This window comes from Pseudophryne corroboree, chromosome 6 (genome assembly GCF_028390025.1).
Source record: "Pseudophryne corroboree isolate aPseCor3 chromosome 6, aPseCor3.hap2, whole genome shotgun sequence".
NCBI lineage: Eukaryota > Metazoa > Chordata > Amphibia > Anura > Myobatrachidae > Pseudophryne > Pseudophryne corroboree.
The window spans coordinates 352216544-352234700 of NC_086449.1; the positions used below are offsets into that span (position 1 = coordinate 352216544).

Here is an 18157-nt window from a genome sequence, read left to right on the forward strand (position 1 = left end):
TCAGGGTCCCGGGATCTCAACCAGCATAAATCCTCAGGCCAGTATAATCCTTGGAAGAGCGGGAAGACAGCACCATTTTTGGGGCGGAGCTTTCCTCAGAGCGGACCCAGCAGCGGTCAGCGCCATTTTCCTGCCTGCACAGCGCTGTCCAGGAAGAGCAAGTCCCTCCAAAGCAGCTCCAGTTATCTCTCACGGTACCAGGGGGTTGTAAAAGGGGGGGGGGGGGGGGGGGCTGCAAAACAACTGTGTAACCTATTAAGGAGCACAGCAATAGGGGGTCTCCCTTTATATTAAAAGCGCTGTGTGTAGGTTGGCTCCAATCTCTGTGTCTCCCTTGCCATTCTTGGGGGTGAAAATCTGTACTCCCCTATGTGTGTGTGGAGTGTCTGTGGTCTCCATTAAGCAATGTCCAGGGACTCTGTCATATGCTGCAGAGGATATGTCCTCTCAGGATGATCCCATTCTATGTAATCAGGATTGCACTGGTTTAGCACAGATTCCAGCAAGGGAGCCTGAGTGGTTATCCTCTGTCAAATCTATGATTTCTCAGATTTCAAATAGGGTTGCACAAAATGAATCTGCAACTCAGGCTTTACAAAACTTTATGGCAGTCTGGCCCAGTTCTGGTACATCAGGGCACCCCGCTGTATATTCACATAAATGTGCTCTTGCTCAGATCATGCAGGATGATACTGATACCCATTCTGATACTACAGACGGTGATGGGGATGTGTTGCGGGGGGCAGCATCTCTTGCAAAAGGGGTGCAGTTGATGATAGAGGCTATTAGGGATGTGTTGAATATTGCTGATTCCACACCCGAGCAGATTGAGGATGCTTACTTCACTGAAAATAAGAAAGCCTCGCTAACCTTCCCTGCGTCAAAGGAATTAAATGCTATATTTGAAAAGGCTTGGGAAAACCCGGATAAAAAATTCCAGATACCTAAAAGGGTTCTGGTAGCGTTTCCTTTCCCGGTAGAGGATAGGAAAAAATGGGAAAACCCGCCTATTGTTGACACGTCAGTATCCAGACTCTCAAAAAAGGTGGTTTTACCTGTTCCAGGATCTACCGCCTTGAAAGAGCCGGCTGATCGTAAAATTGATAATACGCTCAAATCCATGTACACGGCTTCTGGGGCAATACTACGTTCTACTATTGCCAGTGCTTGGATTGCCAAAGTGGTCAGCAGGGCTGTTTCTAGCCAATTTGGCTCCTAGTGCGAGATTTAAAAATGCGTCCCCCCATGACATAAAAAAAGTGCCCCCCCCCACACCTAGATAAAAAAAAAAACCTGTGCGCGCTCCCGACAAGGGGCGTGGCCTCATCTAAATGGGTGTGGCCTCATTTAAATGGGCATGGCCTCGTCTGAAAAGACTACCTGACAATCCAGTTTTTGACCCTGCTCCAATAGATCATGACCACCACAGGAAAAAAAAAATCTACCATATTAAGCCCCACACAGTAATGCCCCCTGCACCATATTATGCCACACACCGCAATGCCCTTGATACCTTAAATCCCCACACTACGGCAGGCAAGAGTCCCCATTTCACACATTACGGCAGGTGCACTGGCGTAACTACTGCCCCCGCAGACCCCGCCGTGGCGGGGGGGGCGACGCCACTTTGAGTGACTAGCTGTGGCTGTCAGCTAGGCTGACAGATAGATTGGCCAGCCAATTACATAGAGGTGAGGGAGGAGCGGTTTGTAGGGTGGGCGGCTTTATATATATCTCACTGTGACTGAGGGAGGGTCACTCGACTCAGGTCAGCTGTGTACGCCCCCTGCACGTGGGAAGACCGAGTGAGGAGGAGAGACTGCACTGGCGGGCGACGCTGGGAGTTTGTGCGGGGTCCTCCGTCCGAGTCCTGCTGCTGCGCTGCCGGAGGGTCTGGATTCGGAGCAGTGGAAGGAAGCCAGGAGTTTATTGCCGCGGCTGCCGCCATCCATGCCCATTGCCGCCCGCCCGCTCTCTTAGTAAGTGCGCGGCCGCGTCTGCATGCGGCTGTGTCACTGCGGCCTAGACTAGTCCGGTCCGTCCCGCCGCCCCGCCTGGGAAGACATCGCTGACGCTCCCGGCCGCCTGCCCATTTTCATTGCCTCCCACTCTCTTGGTAAGTGCGCGGCTGCGTGCGGCTGTCACTGCGGCCTAGTCCGCTCCATCCCGCCGCACCGCGCCACCTGGGAAGACATCGCCGCCGCTCCCAGCCGCCTGCCCATTGCCATTGCCGCCCTCTCTTGGTTAATGCGCGACTGCGTGCAGCTGTTAATCAGGGCAGGGCACTGGGCAGGGTGAGCTGCGCTGCCGCTCTCCACTCAGTTGTCTTGGTATGGTTACCAATAACTACAGCAGTTCTTAGCTGGGGAGGGGAGGCAGGGGGGTTAATTACCCAAATATTTATTTTTCATGAAGTTCTGTTTAAAACTGACACTCATTTAATCAAGATAGAGGCCACGCCACATAGATATTAAAGAGCATGAACAATACACACATTTAAATCTACTGTATTAGGGGCTGTGAGTGACTGACTTAAAGTCTCACAAGACTCACATGATGTCATACAGTGCTACAGTGCACTGCAGCACTGTGTGAGTGTGTGACATCATGTGAGACTCTCAGTCAGTCACAGCCCCTAATGCAGTAGATGTAAATGTACTGATAAATATTAAAAATCATGATGTGGCCTTTATCTCGATTAAATGAGTGAGTGTCGGACCTACAGTATATCACTGGGATGTCCTCGTCCAGATGACCTAGTTTCTCTGCGTATCCTGCAGTACGAGTGCGGCTTTTGGGAGACTCTCTAAACCAGTGCCTGGGGGCATATGTGGCACAGGAGGAGGGGGGCTTATGTGGCACTGGGGGGATATGTGGCACAGGGGGAGGGGGGCTTATGTGGCACTGGGGGCTTATGTGGCACTGGGGGGGTATATGTGTACCTGGCACATGGGGGGGGGGAGGGGGCTGTATTTGGCACTGGGGGCATGTGAGTACCTGGCACTGTGGGGGAATATCTGGCACTTGGGGTATATGTGGCACTGGGGGGGTATATGTGTACCTGACACATGGGGGGGCTATATTTGGCACTGGGGGCATGTGAGTACCTGGCACTGTGGGGGAATATCTGGCACTGGGGGCATATGTGGCACTGGGAGAGCACAGCCCTAGCAACAAGCACTACCCCCTAGCAACGAGCATGACACCCAGTGCATGAAACCCCTGGCAACGAGCATGACACCAAGTGCATGAAACCCCTGGCAACGAGCATGACACCCTGAGCATGAAAACCCCTGGCACCGTGCATGGAACCAAGAGCATGAAACCCCTGGCAACGAGCAGGTAATTTAAAAGTAATTAGAAGCCCTACTGTAGGACTTAATGTGTAATGGGCATTACGGTGTGTGGCATAATGTATCATAGACATTGCGGTGTGTGTCATAATGTGTCACAGGCATTACGGTGTGTGGCATACTATATCACGGGCATTGTGGTATGTGGTATAATGTCTCAGGGGCATTGCAGTGTGGCATAATGTATAACGGGCATTGTGGTGTGTGGCATAGGGTATAACGGGCATTGCAGTATGTGTCACAAGCATTACGGTGTATGGTATACTATATCACGGGCATTGTGATATGTGGTATAATGTCTCAGGGTCATTGCGGTGTGTGTCATAATGTGTCACAGACATTGTATGTGCTATAATGTATCAGGGGCATTGCAGTGTGTAGCATAATGTATAACGGGCATTGCGATTCCTGTCATAATGTGTCACAGGCATTACGGTGTGTGCATTATTGTGTGTGGCATAATGTCTAAGGGCCATTGCAGTATGTGGCATAATGTATACTGGGCATTACTATAAGGAGGAAAAATGACAAATAATGTAAAGGGCATGAATCAGGATTATTTTTCTTTCCTGTGGTGGCTAACGTCTGGGCGTGCAGATTGCAAAACTGGGGTATAAGGCAGTCTTTTCCTGCAATACCACGCCCCTTTACATGAAGCCACGCCCATTTCAACGAAGCCACCCCCTTTTTGACGGCGCGCGACTACGGCGCGCGCATATTTGTCCCTTTACTAGTGCCAATTATGGGGGGGGGGGGGGGGCGAAGAATTTTTTGGCTTGGGGGAGAAAAATTTCTAGTTACGCCACTGGGCAGGTGTCCCCATTTTACACATTGAGAGAGAGAGAGAATACTTACAGAGGCCATTACCGCTCTTCGGCCTGCCTCACCAGTCGCTCCTCGCGCCGGCCTTCTTCCTAACTTGGATCCCCCTCTGTACTCCGCTCGGGGGGGGTTTGCGGATTGACGGGGTTGCGTCGTGACGTAACGACGCAACCGTATCATTCTGTGAAACTCCACCCCCCGAGCGGGTTACTCGGGGAGAAATAGGAGGGGGAAGCAGGGAGCCACAGCTAGTGCCGCGGCGGGCGCCCAGTGCGGTTGCACTGCTCGCCTGCCCCAAGAAACGGCCCTGGTGGTCAGGCACGTTACTTAATGACATGGATACTATCGAGAAATGTCATGTTTAATTATTTTTACGTAACATTCAGGATTCGGCAGGATTTCTGGTAGAATCCATGAAAGACCTGGGTTCCATAGCTGCGGGAATTTCTTCCATGTCTGTATCAGCTCGTCGAGGACTGTGGTTGCGCCAGTGGTCTGCCGACGTGGAATCCAGGAGAGTGTGGAGACCCAACCCTACACGGGTCAGGCTTTCTTTGGGGAAGCGTTAGATGGCTGGTAAGTCACCCTTTCTTCCCTCAGCTACACCTGCTCTGAAGAAACCCTTTTCTTTAGCTACATCACAGCCCTTTCGGTTTCCCAAGCCCAGAAAGGCCAAGCCGTCCAACACCTTCTTTCAGGGAGGTCGGCCCAAGTACAAGAAATCTACGGCTGCAGGTTCTTCAGGTACACCAAAGTCCTCTGCATGACGGTGGACTGCACGCCCCGGAGGTGGGGCAGGTGGGAGCGAGACTCAGGCATGTCAGTCACGTCTGGGTGTCATCCAGCCTGGACCCCTAGGTGCAAGATATTGTGTCTCAGGGGTACAGGCTGGAGTTGCAAAATCTCCCTCCTCACTGATTTTTAAAATCAGGCTTGCCAGCTCTGCTGGCGGACAGGACTGTCCTGCAAGAAGCCATCCAGAAGTTGGTGGAGGCACAGGTCATTGTGCCAGTACCACCTCATATGCAAAACAAAGGTTACTATTCGAACCTTTTCATGGTACAGAAACCGGATAGTTCAGTCAGGCCCATTCTGAAAAATCACCAAACCCCTTTCTGAAGGAGTTCAACTTCAAAATGGAGTCTCTGAGGGCAGTGATATCAGGTCTAGAGGAGAGGGAATTCCTGGTATCCATGGATATCAAGGATGCGTACCTCCACATTCCGATTTGGCTGCCGCATCAAGCTTATCTTCAATTCGCACTGTTGGACTGTCATTTTCAGTTCCAGGCCCTGCCATTCGGCCTATCCACAGCACCGAGAGTATTCACCAAGGTGATGTCGGAAATGATGATTATCCTCCACAGACAGGGGGTGAACATAATTCCATATCTGGACGATCTGCTGATAAAAGCATCGTCCAAGGACCAAGCTGTTACGGTCCATAGCTCTCACGACCCAGCTTCTCAGGAAACATGGCTGGATCCTGAATCTTCCAAAATCACATTTGGAACCAACCAGGAGGTTGTCCTTTCTGGGAATGATCCTCGACACGGAAGTGTAGAGGGTGTTTCTTCCAGAGTAAAAAGCGTTGGCGATACAAACAATGGTCCGGGATGTTTTGAAGCCAACCCGGGTGTCGGTTCATCAGTGCATTTGCCTTCTGGGAAAGATGGTGGCCTCTTACGAGGCCCTGCAGTACGGGAGGTTTCACGCTCCAACTGGATCTCCTGGACAAGTGGTCAGGATCCCATCTACACATGCACCAGAGAATACGTCTGTCACCAAAGGCCAGGATTTCACTCCTCTGGTGACTGCAACTTCCTCACCTTCTGGAGGGCCGCAGGTTCGGGATTCAGGACTGGAGGACTGGATCCTTCTAACCACGGAGGCAAGTCTCCAGGGCTGGGGCGCAGTCACTTAAGGGGAAACCTTCCAAGGAAGGTGGTCAAGTCTGGAAGCCGGCCTGCCGATAAACATTCTGGAACTAAGAGCCATCTACAATGGTCTTCTTCAAGCGCCCATCTTCTGAGAAATCGGGCCATTCAAGTGCAGTCGAACAATGTGACAACAGTGGCTTACATAAACCGACAGGGCGGAACGAAGAGCAGAGCTGCAATGTCAGAGGTAACAAGAATCATCCTCTGGGCAGAAAAACGTGCGTTGGCGCTGTCGGCAATCTTCATTCCGGGAGTACACAACTGGGAAGCGGACTTCCTCAGCAGACACAATCTCCATCCGGAGGTGTTCAAGGAGGCAACAGATCTTTGGGGCGTACCCCAGATCGACATGATGGCCTCTCGTCTCAACAAGAAGCTTCGGCGGTATTGTTCCAGGTCGAGGGACGCGCAAGCAGTGGCGGTGGACGCCCTAGTGACTCCGTGGGTGTTCCAGTCGGTGTACGTGTTTCCTCCACTTCCATTCATCCCAAGAGTTCTAAAGCTCATAAGGAGAATAAGAGTTCAAGCGATCCTAATTGCTCCAGACTGGCTAAGAAGGGCTTGGTACGCAGATGTTCTGGATCTACTGCAAGAAGAGCCGAGGCCTCTTCCTCTTCGGGAGGACCTGCTGCAGCAGGGGCCGTTCGCCTATCAAGACTTACCGCGGCTACGTTTGACGGCATGGAGGTTGAACGCCTGATACTAGCTCGAAAGGGCATTCTGAACAAGGTTATGCCTACCCTGATACATGCTAGGAAAGGAGTAACGTCTAAACATTACCATCGAATTTGGAAAAAATATGTGTCTTGGTGTGAGTCCAAGAAATTTCCTGCGGTGGAGTTTCAACTGAGATGGTTTCTCCTCTTCCTACAAGCTGGTGTAGATATGGGCCTGAGGTTGGGATCTGTGAATGTATCGATTTCAGCCCTATCCATTTTCTTCCAAAACAATTGGCTGCCCTCCCTGAGGTTCAGACCTTTTTAAAGGGAGTTCTGCACATCCAACCTCCATTTGTACCGCCTAGGGCGCTTTGGGACCTTAACGTGGTGTTGCAGTTCCACCAATCGGACTGGTTCGAGCCTCTACAGGAGGTTGAGGTCAAATTTCTTACATGGAAGGCTGTCACGTTGTTGGCCTTAGCTTCTGCTAGACGTGTGTCGGAGTTTGGGACTTTGTCCTGTAAAAGCCAATACTTGATCTTCCACGAAGATAGAGCTGAGCTTCGGACACGTCAGCAGTTTCTTCCGAAGGTTGTGTCAGCATTTTATATCAACCAACCTACTGTGGTGCCAGTGGCTACTAACTCCTCAATTTCATCAAAGTCCTTGGATGTTGTAAGGGCTCTGAAAATCTATGTGAAGAGGACTGCTCGTCACAGAAAATCGGACTCTCTGTTTGTCCTGTATGATCCCAAGAAAATTGGTTGTCCTGCTTCTAAGCAGACGATCTTTCGCTGGATCAGGTTCACTATCCAGCATGCGTATTCTACAGCAGGATTGCCGTGTCCTACGTCTGTCAAGGCCCACTCTACTTGTAAGGTGGGGTCTTCCTGGGCAGCTGCCCGGGGTGTCTCGGCTTTACAACTTTGACGAGCTGCAACTTGGTCTGGGTCGAACACGTTTGCAAAGTTCTACAAGTTCGATACTTTGGCCTCTGATGATCTGAAGTTCAGTCAATCAGTTCTGCAGGAGCCTCCGCGCTCTCCCTCCCGTTCTGGGAGCTTTGGTACATCCCCATGGTACTAATGTGGACCCCAGCATCCTCTAGGATGTAAGAGAAAATAGGATTTTGGTTACCTACCGGTAAATCCTTTTCTCGTAGTCCGTAGAGGATGCTGGGCGCCCGCCCAGCGCTTCGTTTTCCTACTATCGTTATTTGGTTCAGTACAACTTCCTTTTAGTTGAGCACTGCATTGTTACTTGGTAAGTAATGTTTCAGCAGTTGCTGAGTTTTCAAGCTAAGTTAGCTTGATGTGCTTTGTATGTGTGAGCTGGTATGAATCTCACCACTATCTGTGTTAAATCCTTCTCTCAAAGATGTCCGTCTCCTCGGGCACAGTTTCTAGACTGAGTCTGGTAGGAGGGGCATAGAGGGAGGAGCCAGCCCACACTCTCAAACTCTAAAAGTGCCAATGGCTCCTGGTGGACCCGTCTATACCCCATGGTACTAATGTGGACCCCAGCATCCTCTACGGACTACGAGAAAAAGATTTACCGGTAGGTAACCAAAATCCTATTATTTGCGGGTGATGACAACAATAGACAGTGGTAGGTAGGTAGTCTGTAGTGGAACACTGAGAAATGTTTGTGATGCTTAAGGTCTTTACCAACAGCCTTGAGGCTGCTCCTGGTAGCTGTACAGGAAAGCTTCTTTTATATAAATAGATGATATTGTATTAATAAATTATAATAACTTCATTTTTTTGTGTACCTGTGACTTTAAATTTCAAATATGTGAGTCCATATGGGAGCCATAGCCATCTGTAGCAGAGCTGGAGCAGTGGGGGAGGAAAAGACAGCCAATGGGGAGAGGAGAGTTGCTGGCCTGGCAGCCCCACAGCAGACAGGGATAGGGAACACTGACCAGTGAGGAAGACCTCACTATGAAGTCCTTTTTATGTGTTTAACTAAAGATTACTAATAAAACATTACACAGCTCATGCACATTAGCAGCTGAGATAAGGGGACACAGATCACAGGAGTCCGGCAAGCTGTATTCTCTGCTGCTGGAAGTCCCACAAGGTTTTGCAGAGAGTCGACAGCAAAGGCTGATGAGCACAGACAGAAGTCATACTAGTGACAGCAGCCAATCACTTTCCTTGACTCAAAATTCTTTGGTGGTACCGTGGCTGCAGTGAAGAATCCAAATAATCTAAATATTTTATTTATTATGCAGGGCTGTGGCAGATAAGAGTTTCAAATGGGACTCTCCCGCAAGATCCGGAAGGGTAGGCATGTATGAAGTACTGGGCTCTGGTGTGCTGTGACAGGTCACAGAGGTCTTCCATGGCTATGTAAAAGACAAAGCCTGGGCCAAGTGCTTTTATGCACTTATGCGCTTTTATGCAACTCTTAGATGACAGTCCTTATAATACATACTTGCCTACTCTCCCGAAATCTGCGGGAGGCTCCCGTTTTTTGGGGTAGCCCCACGCACCCCCGGAAGAGTAGGCAGGTCTCCCGCATCCTGCTCGCACCCTAGTGATGCGGGCAGGATGAAGCGATACACTGCCGTATTCGGGATGTCCGTGGGGTGGGGTTAAAATGGCACGAATTGCGTCATTTTAGCACCGCCCCTTTCGCATGGACCCGCAAATCGGGGCTTAATGATGTCTCAGCCCGGCCCCGCCCCCTGAAGTCTCCTGCTGCGTCTCCTCTCCGGGCTTCTCCCGGAGAGGAGCTATTTAAAGTAGGCAACCCTGTTATAATATAGATCAGTGATTTTCAACCTTTTTAAACTCGTGGCACACTAATCAAGATTTTAAAATTGCCGAGGCACACCATCAGTTTTTTTAATCAAATATCTGCCCCTCATATTTCCACACACCTGCCCCCCCCCTTAGTAATTCCACACACCTGCCCCCCCTTAGTAATTCCACACACCAGCTCCCCCCTTAGTAATTCCACACACCTGCCCCCCCTTAGTAATTCCACACACCAGCTCCTCCCCTTAGTAATTCCACACACCTGCCCCTCTTAGTAATTCCACACACCAGCTCCCCCCCTTAGTAATTCCACACACCAGCTCCCCCCCTTAGTAATTCCACACACCTGCCCCCCTTAGTAATTCCACACACCAGCTCCACCCCTTAGTAATTCCACACACCAGCTCCCCCTTAGTAATTCCACACACCAGCTCCCCCCCTTAGTAATTCCACACACCTGCCCCCCTTAGTAATTCCACACACCTGCCCCCCCTTAGTAATTCCACACACCAGCTCCACCCCTTAGTAATTCCACACACCAGCTCCTCCCCTTAGTAATTCCACACACCTGCCCCCCTTAGTAATTCCACACACCAGCTCCTCCCCTTAGTAATTCCACACACCAGCTCCCCCCTTAGTAATTCCACACACCTGCCCCCCCTTAGTAATTCCACACACCAGCTCCCCCCTTAGTAATTCCACACACCTGCCCCCCCTTAGTAATTCCACACACCTGCCCCCCCCCCTTAGTAATTCCACACACCAGCTCCCCCCCTTAGTAATTCCACACACCAGCTCCCCCCTTAGTAATTCCACACACCAGCTCCCCCCCTTAGTAATTCCACACACCTGCCCCCCCTTAGTAATTCCACACACCAGCTCCCCCCCTTAGTAATTCCACACACCAGCTCCCCCCCTTAGTAATTCCACACACCTGCCCCCAGCACCCATAATAATTTGTCATGCTTTAATAACTAAATATCAGTGAGGAGCGCCGGGACCTCACCTCACCAGGCAGCACGGAGCAGCAGAGACTGAGTGGGCGGGCGACATGCGGTGCGTGACCTATGACTCACCATAGGTCACGGGCCGGCTGTCGGAACGAAAATGCAGTGCAGCGCTGGATGTGAACAGCCTGCCGGGCGGATGAGGTGGGGCTGTCTGGCAGGCGGCGGTGGCATGTCCTGCTGGCTGGCGGCAGCGGGTATGTGCGGCCGGTGCGGGCAGCGGTGTCAGGTCTTGCTGGCTGGCGGCAGCGGGTCTGTGCGGCGGGCGGCGGCACACCTAGCAACAGTGTGCCGCGGCACACCAGTTGAAAAAGGCTGATATAGATAGTACAGAATACATTATAGGTAAATTATATATACTAGTTATGGAGTTGTGGGTGAACTCACGGGTGTGGTTCCTTTTATCGACAGTGCCTAGGTCGACAATGTTTAGGTCGACCACTATAGGTCGACAGTCACTAGGTCGACATGGATGGAAGGTCGACAGGGTTTCTAGGTCGACATGTGCTAGGTCGACAGGTCTAAAGGTCGACATGAGGATTTTTTATTTTTTTTTGTGTAGTTTTCTTCGCAAAGTGACCGGGACCCCAAATTAGTGCATCGCGTCCCCTCGCATGGCTCGCTTCGCTCGCCATGCTTCGGGCATGGTGCCTTCGCTCTGCTACCGCTTCGCTCGGCACACTTTACCGTTCCAATCGTAGTCCACATGGATCGTTAAGTATGAAAAAAGCCACAAAAAAAAAAATGTGAAAAACTCATGTCGACCTTTAGACCTGTCGACCTAGCACATGTCGACCTAGAAACCCTGTCGACCTTCCATCTATGTCGACCTAGTGACTGTCGACCTATAGTGGTCGACCTAAACATTGTCGACCTAGGCACTGTCGATCTTCAGACCGGATCCCGAACTCACTATATACTTCTGAGTGACTCAGAAGTAAGAGTATGTGAGGTGAGAGTAGAGGAGGAAACAGTGTGGGTAGTTTATGTAAGACATCTTTTGTACAGAGTCAGTCAGTTTGTGGTTAAGTATACTCTCTGCCCACTTGTGCACAGGATTCATAGTAAAAGTGATATTGGACGGAATTAGTTATGTATATAATTGCTAAAGATGTTTACAGTGTCAGCCTATAATACAGCCTGGTCCTTTAAGCAGAGTTCAGTGTGGATGTGCAGTGTTTACTGTGGGTTTTCTTCAGCGGTAAGAGTCACGTGAGAGGAAGCCCAAGCTTTTCCATCAGGGTTGATCTTTAGCTTTATGACTCACAGTACAATACATACTTGAGGTTACAAAGCAACTACTGCTCAAACAAAATACATGGAACTAACATTGTTCTGATAAGCCCACTACACAAAGTCTATGGTATTAAAGGACGTCCCACTTCTGCCTTCATTTTAAGTTGGTTTACAAAATGAATGTCAGTTCTGTAATACAGAACAGGCAGAAGCAGAGCCGTAAGTAATATGGCTGTGGGCAGCAGACCCTGTGGCATAGACTGGCATCGTGAGGGGATAGTCAGCATCTCCTTGTTTGATGACTCTTTAATGCCATTTTAGAAAGATTTGTTAGGTTATTTAAAAACAGGAAATGGAGCATTTATTTGTGGAAATGGAAGGAGAACTAAAAGCTGTAGATGACGAATAGCCACAGACCACAGCGGCTTTGGGTGATGACACAGGGACTGGTTTAGAGGTGGACACAAATCATCGGTACTGTATGTTCAGTCAAGCAGATTTGAGAAGATATACTCATGGTGCAGGAGACATCCCATCACCGGCTTCTCACATATGCTGCATGTATCCAAATGCAGTATTGGATGAATGTTGGAAATATCAGTCAGATCATTGGACCTCTGAAGACGCAGTTGCTAGCTGCGACATGCTTCCAAGACGTTTTAATCACATGAAATGACCGCACCCGAAATGGTTGCAGCCTGTCAATCAAACTGCGTCTAACGGTGTCTAATATCATACTACTACAGCCATCAAATGAGCAGCACATGAGCATTGAGGCTCAGACACAAATGCAGACCAGAAACCATCGGGCCATAGATTGGTGCAGAAACAAGTGCATTCCCTACATGGCAAATGATGCAAATATGATTGTCAGTGAGGCAGGGGTGTGCTGCTGACAGTGATGTGCTGACTTCCTGTCAGTAGCAGGGACGGTTAATATATCCCTCACACTGTCCTAAACCCGCCCCGCCCCCCTCCCCCACCCCCCCACACAATATGGTCACAGTGCATGCCAGACGAGCCGCCCAAGCACCCCCCCACCATCGGGTACTCATCTCCTCCCGTGCTTTTTTCCGACTGCAACTGGGACGGGCTGCCGCTGCTCACGCTGCATACAGCCCATGGCAGAGCAGCTCCCGAGTCCCTTCATCATCGGAATGGACGTGATGTGTTATGTGCCACTGATGAGGGGTCTCTGAACCGCTCTGCGCTGTATGTAGCCTAAGCAGCTGCAGCTTGTCCCAATTGCAGGGTCAGATTACAATTGTGGGGGCCCCCTGTGTGTGGTGGCCCCGGGATGACTACTTCTATCACCACTCCTACTATCCGGCCCTGGTTAGTAGTCTCTCTGCAGTATTTACAGTTGGGGTTGCTTACTGATGGCTACGTGACAGTTGGAAGTGTGTTTCATAAATGGGTGTGCTGCCTGCATCAGTTTCAAAGGAGACACACATTAATATGCTGTTGGAAGAAACTGCACCTCACATTATGGCATTGACTCTACCACAGAAAGAACATAATACAAAATATTTTAATGCAGTATGAGGCTGATTCTATTTCAGTTGGGGGAAATGTCAGAACAAAAAACAGTTGTGCCTGGAATGTGAACAGCGGCAGCTGCAGGCACCAACCACACAGTGCAGGAGGGGGCCACATATCATACCTGTTATGCTGTATGTAATATATGTGCTGGCTGGTCCCGGGTATCAGCAGCACCATGCAGCACCCAGGACTCATCATAAGGCTAGAATCTCCTTCTAAGCCCACCCCCAGACTCCCATTGGCTAGTTTCACAAGAGTCTGGGGGCGTAACATGTATATTTTGTTATATGTGCTAAGCACTAAAAGGGGACGCTGACTGCCGTAATGTGTAAAAAGGTTGACGCAGTCTGCCGTAATGTGTAAAAAGGGGGACGCTGTCTGCCGTAATGTGTAAAAAGGGGGACGCTGTCTGCCGTAATGTGTAAAAAAGGGGGCGCTGTCTGCCGTAATGTGTAAAAAGGGGACGCTGTCTGACGTAATGTATAAAAAGAAGGCGCTGTCTGCTGTAATGTGTAAAAAAGGGAACGCTGACTGCCATAATGTGTAAAAAGGTTGATGCAGTCTGCCGTAATGTGTAAAAAGGGGGACGCTGACTCTCAGGTCAGGCCTTGCCTAGTTTCTTTAATTCAGCGTTCCTTAAGGTGTTGCCGAAGTCAGGTAGAGACCTGGAACTCCCGGAATCTTATAGACCCATCTCCCTCCTTAATACGGACTATAAGTTGTTTACCAAGATATTAGCTGACAGGTTGAAACTTGTATTGCCCTCTATTGTCCACCCAGATCAGTCGGGGGTTCATTTGGGGCCGTCAGGCGGTTGTGAATATCAGAAAAGTTTTAACTGTAATGCAGAGGTTACAGGATTCCTCAGATACGGGCACCAATGTTATCCTATCACTTGACGCCGAAAAGGCATTTGATATGGTGACTTGGGACCATTTATTTGATAACCTACATAGGTTCGGGGCCCCATCTGCCTTTGTAGAGGTGTTGGCCCGCTTGTACAAAGACCCTGCCACGCAGGTATTGGGAAATGGCTATATTTCTTCCCCCTTCTACATTCAGAGAGGCACCCGTCAGGGTTGCCCATTATCCACACTGCTGTTCGCTCTGGCCCTGGAGCCACTGGCGATAGCCCTCCATGACGCGTCTTCCTTTAGAGGAATTTCTGTGGGCAGGCTGGAGGGTAAAATATCACTGTTTGCTGATGATATGTTGCTGTTTATTGCTGACCCCAGCAGGTCAATAGGACCTATAGTTTCCATGATTGACAGCTTTGGATCCTTTGCGGGTTACAAGGTTAATCTTTCCAAATCAGAACTCATGCCTCTATCGGGAGATGCGTCTTTTTTCAATAGGCACCCGGTTTTGTCCCAGTTCCCTAGGACCCAGAGGGCTCTTAAGTATTTGGGGATAATGATCCCTACGTCACTGGAACTGTTATATGCAGTTAATGTTGCACCGGTCCTGACGGCTGTTCGGGTCCTCCTAGACGGGTGGGTTAATTTGCCTTTGTCCTTGATGGGTAGGGCCACGGTCCTTAAAAGCGTGGTGTTACTGAAACTCTCATATGTTTTGCAGATGCTGCCATTTAGCCTTACAAAAAAAGACTGTAAATCGGTAAATTCCATGTTCTCTAAATTTTTATGGGGAGGGAAAAAAACCTAGGATTTCTTATGCTAAACTTCAGTTGCCAAGGGCGGAGGGGGGGCTGGGAATCCCAGACTTGGAAGCGTTTAGTAGAGCAGTGATGTTCCATTATGTCACGGACTGGTTATGGCAGCGTTCCTGCTTTACCAATTACACATTGGAGGAGGAACTGTTTGCCCCCTTCTCTCCCAGCGCCCTCCTTCACACCCCAAAGAACAAACTGCCGGCATCACTTAAAACGAATATTATCCTTTCAGATACTCATGGAGCCTGGCACTATTCCAATTCTAAATTACATAGACACCCGACCTCCTCCCGATACACAACTTTCTGGGGGAACCCTTGCTTCAGCCTGGGGCTGGAAAATGCTAACTTTAAGCAGTGGCGGGAGCGGGGAATTTCGTCTATTAGAGATGTATTTGACCCTGGGGGACGACATATGCTGTCCTTTGAGGAATTGAGGTCCAGATATGGTATAGCAAATTCAAAGTTTTATATGTACCTGCAAGCCCAACATTTTGTCACTACTATGGTGGTCCCTATGCCCTCGCCAGACATACAGGATCCGATAGCCACTCTCCCCACTCTCACGAATGCCTCTGCTTATCGTCTATCATATTATTATGATCATTTACGGGTGGTGCAGGAGGAAAAGCTATGGAATCGCACGATTTCTAATTGGGCGGGGGATATACCAGATTTCCCGGCGCAATCAATCCTGCTGAAATCCTGTCAGTATACATTAAAATATTTACATTTGGCTCAGCTTCAGGAAGTGTATTTTAAGTTATTACACAGGGCTTATATATCCCCAGCTCAAAGAACACATATGATCCCGGATGGGACAAGTGAATGCTTAAAATGTCACGTGTCAAGGGCCTCCTTCTTTCACTGCTTCTGGGCATGTAGGAAGATTGCTACGTTTTGGAACAAAGTTATTGTATTCATTAATATAACTCTCTCATTGTGGGTAGCCAGAGACCCCATAGCTTGTTTATGCAACTGTTTTGAGGGTTGGCCTCTTGGCCCAGATAGGAAGCGAGTCACTCCCATTCTCACGGTCATTCTCACGGTGGCTAACAAAGTTATTCTGAATCATTGGACGAAAAAGTCGTCTCCCTCTTTAGGGGAATTAAAAAATGTGCTTTTACGGGTTCTCTTTTTCGAGCGCCAAGCCACCTTGCCAGACATTGAGAGGGGGGTTGCTCGCTTTTATCCGAAATGGGAGCCTTACATTGACAGCCTAGACATTGCAACACAGGGCCATATTGAAAGGCTCTTTGAAAATACCTCCTGGATTCTTTATAAACATGTGGATGCTAATTGATATAAGTGTACACTTTGCTGTTTTGAGGCTGATGAGGTCATAGGTTGTTTGTACTGTATGTACTCCGCGCGACTACGGAGTGAATTGTCTTGTCTTGTATCCCCCTTCCCCTTTCCCTTCTTGTTTTTCCCCTTATTATTATTTTATCATGTTTATAAGTGGGTGGTAATAGTTTACAGTTTAAAGTGTATGAATACAGGATATGCGGAATTAGGTGGCACAAGATGCAAGGCACTGAGATACCCGCAGTTCTGCTATTGCGAGGATGTACGTCTGTATTTATGCCTTACTTATAATTTTTCATTATGAATCACCACTGTATGTAACTCTTTACATTATGAAAATAAGAAAATAAAAACAGTTTAAAAAAAAAAAGAAGGGGAACGCTGTCTGCCGTAATGTGTAAAAAAGGGGGCGCTGTCTGCCGTAATGTGTAAAAAAGGGGGCGCTGTCTGCCGTAATGTGTAAAAAGGGGACGCTGTCTGCCGTAATGTATAAAAAGAAGGCGCTGTCTGCCGTAATGTATAAAAAGAAGGCGCTGTCTGCTGTAATGTGTATAAAGGAGACGCCGTCTGCCGTAATGTGTAAAAAGGGGACGCAGTCTGCCGTAATGTGTAAAATAAGGGGACTGGCTGCCGTAATGTGTAAAAAGGGGGATGCTGTCTGGCGTAATGTGTAAAAAGGGTGACTATCTGCTGTAATGTGTAAAAGGGGAATCTGCTTGCCGTAATGTGTAAGAGGGGCCGTACCTGGTGTAGTGGCGCTACTGTGCGGCGTAATTTGAATAATGGAGACTTCTATAATATGTAATATGAATTGGTATTATTTTGTGGCCACACCCCTTCCCCATGAAGCCACGCCCCTATATTTTAATGCACGCCATCTGCCCCTCTTTTACATAGGGGGGGGGGGGGAGGCGCCGATGCCCTATCTTGCACACAGCGCTAAAATGTCTAGTTACGGCACTACGCATGATGTGTTCCAGACACAAACATGCTTTTTTGCTTTACTTATAGACATGATTCAGGCCCTATGTACATAAAAAGGAGACGTGTGATACAGGTCTGGTTTACCTTGTCTACTTGTTTAGCATTTCCTGATATTGCCACAAGTTCAAAGCTCTGCTCAGCTTCCTCTGCATCTCTGCACTTCTGCTCATAATTTTTCTTTGACTAAATAGAAATTGAAAGAGGCAGTAATTATAAAATGTCTCATAAACAAGCCATATCTGCTTTTGTGTAAAGGATAATCCCCCCATACAGTATGTTGTGCTATTTCAAGTGTAAAACTTACATTTAATGCATTCATTACAGGTTGTTTTGTAAGCGCCTTTAGCAGGATTTTCTCCTGTCTAAGGCAGTGCTGCTCTGTGACACAAGGACCCTCATTCTGAGTTGTTCGCTCGCTAGCTGCTTTTAGCAGTATTGCACACGCTAGGCCGCCGCCCTCTGGGAGTGTATTTTAGCTCAGCAGAATTACGAACGAAAAATTAGCAGAACTGCTACTAAATAATTCTTTGCAGTTTCTGAGTAGCTCCAGACCTACTCCTAGATTGCGATCAGCTCAGTCCGTTTAGTTCCTGGTTTGACATCACAAACACGCCCTGCGTTCGGCCAGCCACTCCCCCGTTTCTCCAGACACTCCCGCGTTTTTCCCTGACACGCCTGCGTTTTTTAGCACACTCCCGGAAAACGCTCAGTTACCACCCAGAAACGCCCACTTCCTGTCAATCATTCACCGATCAGCAGTGCGACTGAAAAGCGCCGCAGGATCCACAGCAAATCTACTAAGTTTTAGTTAAATAACTAAGGGCATGCGCCCTGCGTGCCTTGCGCATGCGCATTTAGCAACAAATCGCAG

General features: G+C 49.0%; 1 protein-coding gene across 2 annotated transcripts in view; it reads right to left on the bottom strand.

The window, feature by feature from the left end:
- Positions 1-18157, bottom strand: part of PSTPIP1 (proline-serine-threonine phosphatase interacting protein 1) — a 254785-nt gene that overhangs the window by 21675 nt on the left and 214953 nt on the right. For both annotated transcript variants that reach the window (XM_063926584.1, XM_063926585.1), the window contains one exon: positions 17371-17469. In XM_063926584.1, coding sequence (XP_063782654.1) covers positions 17371-17469 — 99 coding nt within the window. The remainder of the gene's footprint in view (positions 1-17370; positions 17470-18157) is intronic.